This window comes from Hemicordylus capensis, chromosome 2, assembly GCF_027244095.1.
Source record: "Hemicordylus capensis ecotype Gifberg chromosome 2, rHemCap1.1.pri, whole genome shotgun sequence".
Lineage (NCBI taxonomy): Eukaryota > Metazoa > Chordata > Lepidosauria > Squamata > Cordylidae > Hemicordylus > Hemicordylus capensis.
In genome coordinates this window covers 154,387,954-154,401,927 of record NC_069658.1, presented here as the reverse complement: position 1 = coordinate 154,401,927, position 13,974 = coordinate 154,387,954, and the positions used below count along the sequence as shown (strand labels likewise).

The 13,974-nt window shown below is 44.7% G+C and overlaps 1 gene segment (V, D, J or C); it reads right to left on the bottom strand.

The window, feature by feature from the left end:
- LOC128346630 (M1-specific T cell receptor beta chain-like) overlaps positions 1-13,974 on the bottom strand; it is a 78,778-nt gene that overhangs the window by 19,339 nt on the left and 45,465 nt on the right. Inside the window, 1 exon segment of the C gene segment in view lies at positions 1,591-1,626. Within this exon segment, the coding sequence occupies positions 1,591-1,626 (36 nt within the window).

The following is a 13,974-nucleotide window of genomic DNA, read 5'->3' as shown; positions in this document are numbered from 1 at the left end:
CTCTTCCTCCCTCTCTATGATTATTAAAATTACCCTTGGCCAATTGGGGCTTTAACCTTTGCTCTGTACTTGAATGTCAGATTGCTTGCAAAAATGAAAACATTCCAATATAATCAGCAGTTTAATTACTATAAGACATAGTATGACAACTTGTATTCATATAACAACATGGAGCCAAAGGAATTGCCAATTTTCAGTACAGAAATTCATTAGAAAATGTATTTTCTTACCTAAAACAGACAGCCTGGTTCCTGCTCCAAAGAATACCTGCCCAGTGTTCACACAGCCAGCTGGCTCATGAAATAAACCCCCTGAGACTGCCAGCAAGGAAGCTAATGATTTCCTTTTCTATCTACTACAGTTAAAAAGCCCTTTAATCAACAGATTCCCTCATCATCACCACCACAACTTAATCTTACCCAATGTTGATACAACATGAAAAGAAATAAGGCCTTCTGTTAGAAGGCAGGGACATTGTTCGATTCCTCCTGTTCTGTTGCAAAAATTTCGTTACAGAGCACACTATATCTAAAGCAACTGTTTCATGGCAATATTTATCTCTGTGCTTTCATTTCTTTAGACTGCAAGGCAAATGAGCAGTGAATTGAGAGATCACCTACGTGCTCCCCACCCAAGCATGCAGTTTGCCTCCCTGTAAAGACTGTGATTAAAACACTTAGGACTGGACAATCCAAATGTGCAATATAGCCATCATTTGTTGATGGCAGTATCTAGTGAGGACTTGTATGAGTATGGATAGACCATCACAGATCTTGTGCCGCAGAGAGACATTTCATATAATTTGACTCCATGTCTTATTACAGAATTTCCATATCACCTTGCAGACGATGCTTTCCAGTGAAGTCAGTCCACACATCCAACAAGGTAGACAAAGGGTTCAACCCACACCTCCCAACATGCTGTGCTTTAGATCTCCCCCACCCTCACTTTTATAGTAAGTTGGCAAATATGTATTAGGTCATACAGCCATCACACCTGTCCCTCAGCTACCAGCCACCCAGTGAACAGAAAGTAAGTGTTGGTGAACCAAATGATGGTACACAAACCCATTCCCTACAATGAAAAGTCTTCTTTGAGACATTCCTATGTACATTACTCTTTGTCAGGCTACTCAGCATGACTGAAATAGTTTATTCAAGGCTCATTATGGACATTTTATGTGAAGTTAACTTTGAACTCAAGAGTTCATCCTTGGGCAAAACATCTGTGAGTTCTGAAGGAAGCTAGCTGAGTTTTGATGAGACTAGCTGAATTTCCCATTAGTTTTTCAAGAGTTCCACACACCCCTAAATTGCGCCTGGATTTCACTCAAAGCAAAAAATAAAGTGAATTTGGAGATTCCTCCTCAGGCAAAACATCTAATAATATTCAAGGGATTCCAAAAGAAGTTTGGACAAGACTCACAAAACTTCTTGGAGGGGATAGTGGTGACTTCCATGTCTCTAGTTCACTTTAGATAACTGTTAAATGAGCATCTTCATTCTAGGATCCCCTCACCCGGCAAGAGTCCCAACCCAATGTAACAACTTCATTGTGATTGAAAACACAAAAACCATCGTTTCCCCTTACCAAGTACTGTGAGTCGTGTTCCCTTTCCGAAGTGAACTTCAGAGTAGGAACACAGTGACAGAACCATCACTTAAAAACAATGGTGTTTTCTCAAATGGATGTGGCATCTCCTGGTATTTTCTTCCTTTTCTGGCCTCTCTCACTAGGATTACCTTCAGGCAGCCTGTGGGCCAAATCCACCACCCACCTCCCTTCTTAGGATTTCTGTGTGCCTCCTCAGCTGCCAACCAAACCATGGAAGAGGAATGAGGGAGAAGCAATGACTGTGGAAACAGGACTTGTTTGTCAGCTACTTTGAGGGATGGGGGACTGAAGTCTTATCTCATCCCCATCTCCATTTCAGTGTCCTTCTGGCACAGCTAATTGCTGGCTTTAACTCTAACAGAATGAAGTGGCAGCCCATCCATTTGGGTAAGTCCAGAATTTTGAATGTGCAATTCAGATTCCAGATCAAGACACCTTTTCTTCCTTACACCCACTATCAGACTGGATCCTGGCATGCAACCGGAGGGCCCTATTTATTTGGGTGGTCCAGGCACACATTTTTAGTATTTCATTCATTGCTGCAGGCTGGTTGCCTCTGTGCACAACCCACTGGGAAGTTCTCCTGAGTAAGCTTGTTGAAATGAATGGTAGCTGCTCAAGAGCACCATCGTGCTCATTCATTTTAATGGAGCTCATCCAGGAGAACTTCCCAGTGAATTGTGCTCATGATGAACATAATAATTATCTTCGGAAAACTTACCTAGCACTGTCAGCCGGGTTCCCTGGCCAAAGAACTGTTCTGTGTTTGACACAGTGTAAACAAGGGTTACAAGAATAGATTTCCCAGGACACTTTCCCTCCAAGATCCCTTCTAGCTCTAACTTTCTTGGACTCTAGAGAGATATTGCAGAAGATTCTTGTGCTGAACAAGGTGCTGGACTAGGCAACCTCCAAGGGATCTCCCAAATCTAAAATTATATGATTCTATAAATTATCTAGATAAGACAAATGATTTGGGAACTCGTAGATGAGTTATTTGATTCTATACAAGCCAACACACATATCAGCAAAGTTTTCAAAAAATGACGGGGCTTTTGGCAGGAGAAGAATGTATGTAGTTAATCAGAGGTGCCCATTGCTTCAGGGGCATCCTTCAGAAGATTTCTCTCTCCTTTTCTCCAGAACCTCATTATTTAAACTCTAGATCTAATGTAATTTCAGCTGGACCGCTCTCTGTTTTTCCATAACAACTGCACTTCCCAGGGTTCACTGTGGGGAGGGGATGACTATTACATCAGTTCAAGACATTCTAGAGAGTTTACTTACCTAGGACAGTGAGTCGGGTCCCTTCTCCAAAATGCACAGGATTGTTAGTACACAGTGGTCCCAGGCTTGGTAAAATCATTCACAGCTTGTTCCATAGAACCTTTTGAGAGTAGGATTGTCACAATTCTGTTCCCTCCAGGAGAGACTCCTAATGTGGGCAAGGTTTACTGTGAGGGGAAAGACTGTTACCAAGTGTAGAGTCAAATGAATACTAACTATATGATAGCCACTTAAAACTGCCTGGGCTGAACCTGAAAGCTTTAGGCTCTGTGAGCAACTGCCCTGTGTGGCAGGCTGCGAGAATTGCATGATGGCCACATTCACACATAACACCAAGCTGGAGTTGAATGGGGCAGAGGTTGGAATTGGTGTACGTCTGAATGTGTGAAGCAATGGTTTTGTAACGAAAGTTATCTGCGGTTCCAATTTGATCTTTTGGTTTGTAGTGAGTTTTGCTGCTCCAACCTGAGGTTTGAAAGTGGCAGTGTTATGTCCGAATGTGGACGCCACAATAACCGTGCTTTTGTGCTGTTTCTGGAAGTAGAATCATAGAGAGAGTGGCCCAGACCCACTCAAGAATGCACCCTCTACATGCCTGCCATACTTTTTGCTGGAGCCTCTCTCACTGAGAACTTGACCCGCCCGCTGTCCCCGTGCTCATCAAGTATTGCCCGGCAACAAAGAGGCCATGTTGTCCCATCCCAAGCATCTAAGCCTGTCAAAGGAAGAAGTCATATGGGGGGATGCCCACTTTCCACTGTGTCAATGACAAGATGGGCACTATGTGTTTTGGTCTCCAGAAATGAATCAATAAAAAAGTATGTTCACAAGTACATGCAGTTGTAGTGGCACCATGAACCAGGCAACCTGATTAGATCACTACAAAGATAACATATTGCAGAGCAGGGTCGGGTTTAAAAGGCAGTCTCACCCAGAAATTCTTGAATGGCTCTGCTCTATTTTTTGTACAATAAAGTTGGGGAAGGGGGTCACAGCCCCTTCCCCTTGGGGAAAAGGATGCAGCCTCTGGTGTTACTCATGAGAAGAACCATCCAGCAGGAGCAGTACTGCTCCAGTCACAGGAGAGATTCTTCCTGTGTGAAGATGACGGATGCTGCTCCGGAGCAGTCCACTCTCTCATGAGAGTGAAAGCCATGGAGAGATCCATGCACTATTCACGAGAAGAACCGTCCTGGGGTACACAGGGATGGGGCTGGATAATTAATAATGTGCGATGATGCCCCTTCTTCCAAGGACCGTTCATGAGAGTGAAAGGCCATGGAGACATGCATGTGGGCAGACGGCAGCTGCCACCCAATCTGGTTGCTTGACTCAAGCAAGCCGTGGGGACTGGAACCCCCTGCAACCCATTTCCCTGTCTTGGCAACTGCCATGAAGAAGCAGTCCTAGCAGTCCCTCTGTCCATTGAGTCGTCCTTTGGCATATATTCATGTTTGTTTTTGCTGGTACAGCCACCCTACCTTCCTGGGATCACTGATAATCAGGGCTCCCCTCTCCCACAATTCTGTGCAGTAGCCAATGTGCATATGCTTTAATGCTGGTCCAAATCAAGAAGTTTGAATGAGAATAACAATCTATCCCCGGTTCTGGTGTTTCCTTAGTCTGTCCACCTGGTACCGCCCGGATACATGGAACAGCCACTACTCCTTGAGAGTATAAAAGGTTTGCCTAGAGAGGAGGGAGTCATGGTGTACAAGTTCTATTATTTACCAGAGAGAATGGGCACCCCACACAAGTGGGGGAGCCCTTGATTTGGATGGCCTACCTCATGAAAGTGCAGTCCAATGGAGGCCCAAAGCTCACTGAGCCTCTGGTCCTCTCTAGTGGTCTGGCCCTCTCATGAGAGGGTTAATCCCCAGGCGGCAAGCTGACACAGGAGCAGGAGTGTGCTTGGGTCCAGGAACTGAGGATGCTGCATTCAACAGCATTCTTAGCCACAGTGGACCAGACTCCAGGATCCTTTGCCCTCCTTCATATACATATTCCATCCTAGGAAGTCATCATGATACCTTCCTGGAGTAACAGAAAAACAGTGGCCCCCTGGCATCCCCCGTTGCCAGTAATTGTGGGTGAGACTATTTGGCTGCAGGGCTCTTACAAGAGTGGCGGTGCAATTGCTGTCAGCTGAAGGGCTTAAATGCCATTTAAACGGATTTAAATGCCCTTTCCCTGCCGAGGGAAAGTGATCCATTCCCAAAAGGCATGATCACACATGGCACACCCCCTTGAAGATCGTGGCCAATAGCTGCCGTCCTGCAGATTTCCGTCGCCTTGCACACAGTCTGGCGATACGAGCACTATGGAGCTTGCTGCAATGCAGCCTCGGCAGATCAGGCAAAGGTAGTGGCTCCCCTGGCTTGAAACCAGAAGTTGCTGGGCTACAGTTGGACGAATCTCTGTGATGCAATTCACAGTTACAAAAATTAACCTCCGGTTTGTCTACCTGTTTGCCATTACATGCAAACGTGGCCTACCATTGGACTCAAAGGCTCTCAGGCCCAGGACTGGCCACTATATCCTTCTGAAATAGATGGCGTAAAAAAGACTTCTTGCTTGGGTAGGACTTTGCCTGAGTAACACATTCTCCTTGGATGACTGTTTGTGATGCCTGACTTGACCTCTCTGCTCTGATTCCTGGCTTGTGCTTCAGACCTGGCTTGATTTCTTGGCCCTCATCTTGCCTTTCAGTCCTGACTCCCAGTTTGCTTCCTCAGCTCTCATTCCGGGCCCTGCTCCTACTTGCCTCTCAGTCCTGGCTCCTGATCCTGACTTTCAGCTTCTGTCCTGATCCCTATATCGGCTCCTTGATCCCGGTTCCTTGCATTCTCCACCCCCAACCCCACCTCGTCCTAGCTTCTGCCTGGACTCCCCTTGGGCTACAACCTATGGTCCAACCCTGACAGTTGACTAGGCCAATTACAATCAAGTAATGGAGCGCCATCATGGATGCTTTGTCCAGTTATATGGCAGCTCCAGACTTGACCCAACTCCTCCAGTTACTGCAGACCCTGGTGGCATTTATTTATTTATTTATTTTATTTTATTTTATTTATTTATTTATTTATTTATTTAATGTTTGTTGACATTTTGTATTTTACATACACCTTTCCCTGTTTCCCCTGCACTCGCCCCAGCCTCAAGCCCAACCTTCCTTCCCCTAGCCAGCCTTTGCATACTGCTCTGGCTGGGGGGAGGTGGGAAAAGAAAGGAGAGATAGAGGGAAAGAGAAAGGAGGAGAGGGGGACCAGGAGGGAAGGGAGAGCGGAAGAGAAAGAGATACACACCGTTGCACCAACAGATGTGGGTAAATCAGAAAGGGTGTTTGGGGTTGGTTTTTTGTTTGTGTGTTTTAATTATTCCAAGAATAGTTCAGTAAAGTTATCCCATATTTCTGACCATTTATCCAGTTTATTTACTTTTATGGGGGCCCATTTTTCATGTGCTGCTAACTCGAGCAAGTCATACACCCATTCCTCACTCCTAGGAGGAGTGGGAAATTTCCATCACCACAGTATTAAACTCCTGGCTACCAGTAAGCTTCTCCATAGCCATTGCTTAGGACCTGGTTTTAGTCCCCACTTGGTTGGGATATACCCCAGTACTGCATTCAGCAACTTCAGTGCAAGGGATGAATCCATCACTAAATTGTGAACTGAATCCATCACGCAGAGCCAGCGTGGTGTAGTGGTTAGAGTGCTGGACTAGGACAGGGAAGACCCGAGTTCCAATCCCCATTCAGCCATGATACCTGCTGGGTGACTCTGGGCCAGTCACTTCTCTCTCAGCCTAACCTACTTCACAGGCTTGTTGTGAGGAGAAACCTAAGTATGGAGTACACCGCTCTGGGCTCCTTGGAGGAAGAGTGGTGTGTGTGTGTGTGTGTGTGTGTGTGTGTGTGTATACATATATATACGCCCTAAAAATAATCTTCTGTTGGATAAGGTGCAATTTAAGATCCATTGAGCTACCTTTAACACTACCCCAAATATCCTGCCATTGTGCTGGTGACTGAAGTATACCTTTCAAGCCGAGACTGAAGCAGGGAGATTAGTCACTGTGGCACTCACACCATCAGGATCAGCGATGCAGGGGCATGGCTGCCTCCATGCGAAGCTGTGAGGGTCCCTCAATCAGTGCCAATTACTTTTCCAGATGTGCCCCCAAGCCTACCCAAAGAACACAGTTGGTATGTCTTATGGTGAACATAAGAGACTTATGTTCATTTTTGGAAGGGTGGCATATAAATCAAATAAATAAAATAATATTTTATTTATTTTTATTTATTTAAAATATTTCTATATCACCCAAAACTTGCATCTCTGGGTGGTTTACAATTAAAGTCATTTAAAACATCAAATCAATTATCGATTAAAATCATTTAAAACATTAAAAACATTTAAAACCCAGTAGTAAAATTGTAAAACTATAAATCTAATTAAAAGCCTGGGTGAATAAATGTGTCTTCAGTACCTTTTTAAAAGTTGTCAGAGATGGGGAGACTCTTATTTCAACAGGGAGCCCATTCCAAAGTCCAGGGACAGAGAAGGCCCGTCCCTGAGTAGCCACCAGATGAGTTGGCGGCAACTGCAGACGAACTTCTCCAGATGATCTTAACAGGCAGTGGGGCTCATGGTGAAGAAGACGTTCTCTTAAATAACCAGGGCCTAAGCTGTTTAGGGCTTTATAGGTAATAACCAGCACCTTGTATTTTGCCTGCAAATGTATTGGCAGCCAGTGTAGTGCTTTCTAGCCATTTTAAATTTTTATTGGTTTTTACAATAACTTTTACATTTCAAATTACATTCATTTATCTAATTCTACATAAATAATTATTGACTTCCTGCTTGCCTATCTGCACAGTTCACAACTATACATATAAACCATTGCTATAATAATTCAAAACATACATAGTCACAATGCTACTCGATTTTACCCAACCCAACCTGCTGTTATTACTATATTTCAAACCCTACTGAAAAGTCCATATTGGAAAAATAATTCTTTAAGTAAAGCAAAAATAGTTCCCAATCTCCTTTAAAACATTCCAAATTTTCGTCTCTTATAAGTGCTGTAAGCTTTGCCATCTCAGCATATTCCAAAATTTTTATCAACCAGTCTTCTTTTGAGGGCATTTTAGTGTCTTTCCATTTCTGCGCATATACTATCCTGGCCTCCATGGTTGCATACATTAAAAATTTGAAATTTCTTCTGGAGAACTCTCCTTGAGTTATTCCCAGCAGGAAGGATTCTGGCCTCTTAGGAAATGTCTCTTTAAAGATTTTCTTCAACTCATTATATATCATATCCCCAAAAGCCTTTGCCTTCCCACATGACCACCACATATGGAAAAAATGTCCTTCATATTGTCCACATTTCCAACATTTGTTTGAAACATTTTTATACATTAATGCTAATTTTTTCGGTGTCAGATACCACCTATACATCATCTTATAATAATTTTCTTTTAAAGTATACCATGCAGTGAACTTTAAATCAGTTTTCCATAATTTTTCACAAGCAGCCATATCTATATTATGACCCACATCCTGAGCCCATTTTATCATAGTCGTTTTAACCACTTCATCTCTTGTCTCCTCCAAAAGCAACAACTTATACATCTTAGAGACTAATTTTTCATCATTTTCACACAGCTCCTTCTCAAATCTCGACATTTGATCCACAAACCCAACCTTAAGATCCTTTTTATAAATTTCATTTAGCTGATGATACTGAAACCAATTACTAACCAAGTTTTGTACTTCATTTAAATTTTTTTCATTTACAGCCCTTTTCTTGCAAACATAACAAATCCCTATAAAGTACCCCATTCAGTTTGCATATTTGTCTCTTTACATGCCAGAGCCTCAATCGGGGATGCCCATAGTGGAGTTTTACACTCCAACCATTTTTTACATTTTACCTATACTCCCATCAGACTCCTTCTTACATAATGATTAAGAAAGTCTTTATGCACTTTGCTTTCATCATACCACAAATATGAGTGCCAGCCAAACATTCTATCGAATCCTTCCAAATCAAGTATTCTGGGATTTCTTAATGTTATCCATTCCTTCAACCACGTCAAACAAACAGCATCAAAATACAACCTTAGATCAGGCAGGGTAAGACCACTTCTTTCTTTCGCATCTGTTACATTTTTAAATTTAATTCTTAGTCTTTTCCCTTGCCAAACAAACTTAGTTATGTCTTTTTGCCATTGCTTGAAACAACAGGTTAGCATATTAATTATAGGAAGTCTGAAAAAGAAACAGCATTTTAGGTGAAACATTCATCTTCACAACTGAGATTCTTCCCATTAAGGATAAGTTTATTCTAGTCCATCTTTGCAAATCAATTAGTACTGTATTCCATATTTTAATATAATTATTTGAAAACAGCAAAGAGTTTTTATTTGTCAACCAGATGCCCAAATATTTGATTTTCTTCTACACTTTCAATTCACTTATCTCATAAAGGACTGGGTCTCATGATCAGTGAGACCCGGTTTTGTCCGGTGAGCGGGCGGGGAGCCCTGGGCAGCCGGATCGGCTGCCCACACGATGCCCAGCCCCGAGACAGAGCTGGTGGGGGGTGGGGGGAGCGGGGGCCGCACAGCCTCCGCAAACCCCAGTATACCCTGCGAGAGCGTGCAGGGCATACTGGGGAGACCCCCAAGCTGGGAGGCTGCTTTTAAGCCTCCCGGCCCTGGCCGGGGGTCTACTCATGAGTAGGCGCGGCGCGAAGGTGCGCTGCGGCTACTCACGATCACAAAAAGCAAGTTTGCAGGAGCGCTCGCTCAGCAAACCTGCTTTTTGCCAGGGGTTCTCGAGCGGGTTAGCCACTCCAGAACCACCGGGCTCGGCTGCGAGCCCGGTGGTTCTGACAACCATGAGTTCATGAGAATAGCCCCAAAGTCTATCATTTGATTTCTGATCCATATTTTTTGTCAACACCTTCGTTTTACTCGTATTAATACAAAACCCAGCCAATTGGCCAAATTGTTCTATTTTTTTCCAAGAGCCTTCCAACCTTTCCTAATGGATTTTCTAGAAAAAACACCACATCATCTGTGAAGGCTCTGAGTTTATACTCCTGTTTCCCTATTTTCGGGCCTTGTATTTGATCATCTTCTCTAATGTTTCTACAAAGCACTTCCAGAATTAATATAAAAAGGTCAGTGTAGTTCTTTCAACACAGGATATTCTAGTCTCTCCTAGATGACCCAGAGACCCACCTCGCTGCCACATTGTGAACCAACTGCAATTTCCAGACCACGTACAATGGCAGCCCCACATAGTGCACACAGCAGTAATCTAGCCTAGATTACTGCAATCTAGCCACCGTTTTGAGGTCATTCATCATTATAATAAATAAACATGTTCTCAGGAGTTGCCCTAGCATGGGCCTCTCCATTACTAGAAGCAAATGATGCTGTACTGAGAGATGTCAATCCTTTGTGTGGGCTCTGACAAGTTTCTTTGGGGACTCCAAACATACACATATAGTCTTACAAGCACATCACCAAGACATGTCTCTCAGTATCTGGCATAACTGTGCTGCCTGGTGGCTGGTAGGAAATTAACAATGCTGCACAATGCTTACATTTCTGAGCCCTGCACAATGCTTACAGGACTGAGCCCTGCTATTAAAGACGAGCTTCTCCAAGTGGCCGTGTCTGCTGCATTAGATGAATTAATAGAACTCTGCATCCAGATTGATAGTTGCTTGGCAGAACAGGCCCAAGAAAGGTGAGGAGGAGGACCACAGCTCTTGCCCTCGTCCAGGGCTTCCAACCTAGGGACTTTCCTTATGTCACAACCTGAGCCAATAAAAGAGGATAATTCCCAGACTCCTCTCACTGAGAAATGCCAGAGACAAGTCCACAAACGTTGTCTTTACTGCATCCAATAACAGCACTTTGCAGTGACTCTCCAGAGCAAACACAAAGTTTCAACCTGGGATGTGCACGAAATGGATTTTGCTATTTGTTTCGAGCTCGAAACGAATTGCAAAATCCTTGAATCAATTCATTGAAGCTGGTTGTTTTGAAGAATCAACCTCAAAACACTCAAAACATTTCAAGTACCATTTTGAGGCCTGTTTTTCCAGGGAGAGCTGGTCTACCAATTGGGGTTGGCAGGAAGACCAGTCCTCTGAAGCAGACCAATGTGCTAACTCCAGAGCTGGTCTAACCACTGACCCCAACAGTAGACCAGTTCTCCCAGGGAATACAGGGCTGTTCTTTGGGGGAGAGCTGGTCTACCGATTGGAGCTGGTGAGTAGATCAGCCCTCTGCTCCGGACTTGGGGCATCAGCCCACCTTGGAGGACCAGTCTACCTGCCAACCCCAATTGGTAGACCAACTCTTCCCAGAAAAACAGGCCTCAAAATGGTGCTCAAAACAATTGAAATGTTTCAAGTTGAATGGGATCTATTTTGTTTCGAGCTCATAACACTCAAAATGGCTCATTTTGAGCTTGAATAGATTCAAGCTTGACTCGATCTGCACATATCTGTGCATCTCCATTTCTTGATGCTGCTCCAGATTCTCCATCCTAGGAAAGTACTGATACCTGTGGCGGCGGCAATGACTAATTCCACAGCACCTTCCAGCTCCATGTAGTCTTTTTAACACGTGGGTTCTTGAGGGCACAAACAGCATCTGAACTCACAATAATGTAAGAATGTAAAACAGGTATATTTATGCAAATACTGTATGCATTAGCAGAAATATTTCAACATGCAACTGAACATATTCTCATCCCACATATTTCTTTCCCCACTCCCCCCTCTGTCTCTAAAGGAGAGGTCACGCTCGGCCGCCCAGCACAGGGTCACAATCCCGCTTGGCACGGCGCAGGGCCCACACCACCCAGGACAGACGAAAGAGGATTTGGGGACCCCCAGGGAGTGTAGAGGCACTGAACCTTCACCTGGAGGTCTAGGGGGAAGAGTGCCGCTGCCCACCACCACCACCACCAGAAAGCACCTCATTTTGCCATTGGGAATAAAGTTTGTCTCTCCATGGAGTACCTCTGGTCCACTCAGTCCTCTGCTAAGCTTGATCACTAATATTGGAGGCCCTTCACCATCCTCCAGCAGATCATCACATCCAAAATGGACCTTCCCAACATCATGGAAATCTACCTAGTTTCCATGTCTCCCAAATGAAGCCACTTTGTCAACCCATTCTTGGCAGTAATGTTGGGTGACAGCTTAAGTTGGTGGTGCACTAGAACATTTTCTGCCATGTGGCTCAAAAACAATAATTTTGAAAAGCTCCACACACTTGGAGCCTGCAATTTCTTTTCTTCAGACTGAGAATACAGATGGTCTGATGATGCATCATTCTAACTATATGGACTTATTATCTTTCTCTTATTACTAAAAAGATATCGAAACATTGCTGTTCTTTTGCAGCTATTTCATTGCCAGCTTTCTCTGACTTTGTTCCTCAACCATGGAGGGGGGAGGGAAGGAGGGGGGAGGGAAGGAGGGAGCTGGTTCCGTTACCAGTCTTGGTAGTGCACAGGAACCAAAAGGTTGAGGTTGATAGTGCACGTGCACTGCCAGATACTACGGTAACCACACCCATGTTTCTTTGGTCACAATTCTCCACAGCCCCTTTCAGTGCAGATCCAGGGCCATGAGGAATGTCATGTCTAGTGTATGGCAGAAGTCCATAGCAAGCTACATTACCTTGTTGACTGATGGAGCTTAAGGTCTCTCCTGGGAAGCAGAAGGACATATCTATATCCAGAAGAGCATATCCAGCTAAGGTCTATGCCTTTTATTATGCCTACCTTGCCCAGTGTGTGACGGAGGAACTGGAATACTCTCAGGAACTGTTTGAGCTGAGAGCCTTGGGCTCTGTGAACAGCTGTGGCAGGTTACCAGAATTGCAACATCATTGCTAGCATGAAGGGCTCTAGGTTTCTGGGCTGGCACTACCCAGTCAGGCTGCCCATTGGATCCTTCTGGTAGGATTATAAAAGGCTTCTTGCTTGGGATAGGACTTTGCCTGAGTAACAAGGGCTCCTTGGTTCTGATGTCTTATTGCCTGGGATTCCTGGCTTGACTTCTTGATTCTGACTCTTGGTTCAGTTCCTTGGTCCTGGTTCCCGGCTTGACTCCTGGTTCCTAGTTTGTCCCCTCTCTAGTCCTGACTCTGGACTCTCCTGCAGTTACTGCCTGCCGCTTAGCCCTGAACCCCCTGTGACAACTACAATTGTATAGTTAGATGGTTGCTTGAATCACTCTAAGCAACATAATGGGGATAGTGGTGGCCTTCCCTTTTCTTTATCCGGTGAGCCAAATAAAAAGGTTGATGGGTGCTATCCTGTCATGAGAAATCCCATAAACGGAACCAGCCAAGAACTGACCTTATGCACGAGGTGACTTCAGTTGATGGATTCTGCTCTGCAACTAGAGTGCATACAGTACTGACAGTATCACATGAGTCATTCCATGTTGCCCTTGCCTTTTTCCTTTTGTAAAGTTTATTTTAGGGATGTGCAAACCGGCTCGACATCAAACAGGTTTGACGTTGAGCCGGTTCAGTTTGATGGTCCAGGGTCGAACCGAATCGCCCCCTGTTTAGTCCAACCCCAAACCAAACACCCCCTGACTGTTTGGGGGTTCACGGACTTTTTTAAAAAACTATTTTTTTAAATGTCACTTAACCCCTCCGGGGGAGTTGTTAGAGGCAGTGGGGGGGGGGTCCGCAGAGGTTCCCCCTCTCCTGCTGGCCTCAATGCAGCCCGAACCGGCCCATTTGGCCGGCTCTTCAGCATGTTCGGGCCTTCCCCCTTGGCACAGAGGCCATTTTGGAGGCCGCCACGCCTGCGCAATTAGCCTTTGAGGCTGCATTGAGGCCGGCAGGGGGAGGGGAAACTCCACAGACTCCCCATCACCTCCAACAACCCCTGGAGGGGGTAAGTGGCATTTTAAAAAAAACAGTTAAAAAACAAAAGGTCCGCGAACCCACCTGGACCGAACCGAACCTGGGGGGAGTTTGAGGGGCTGCCGGACCGAACTGGTCCAGTCAGGTTC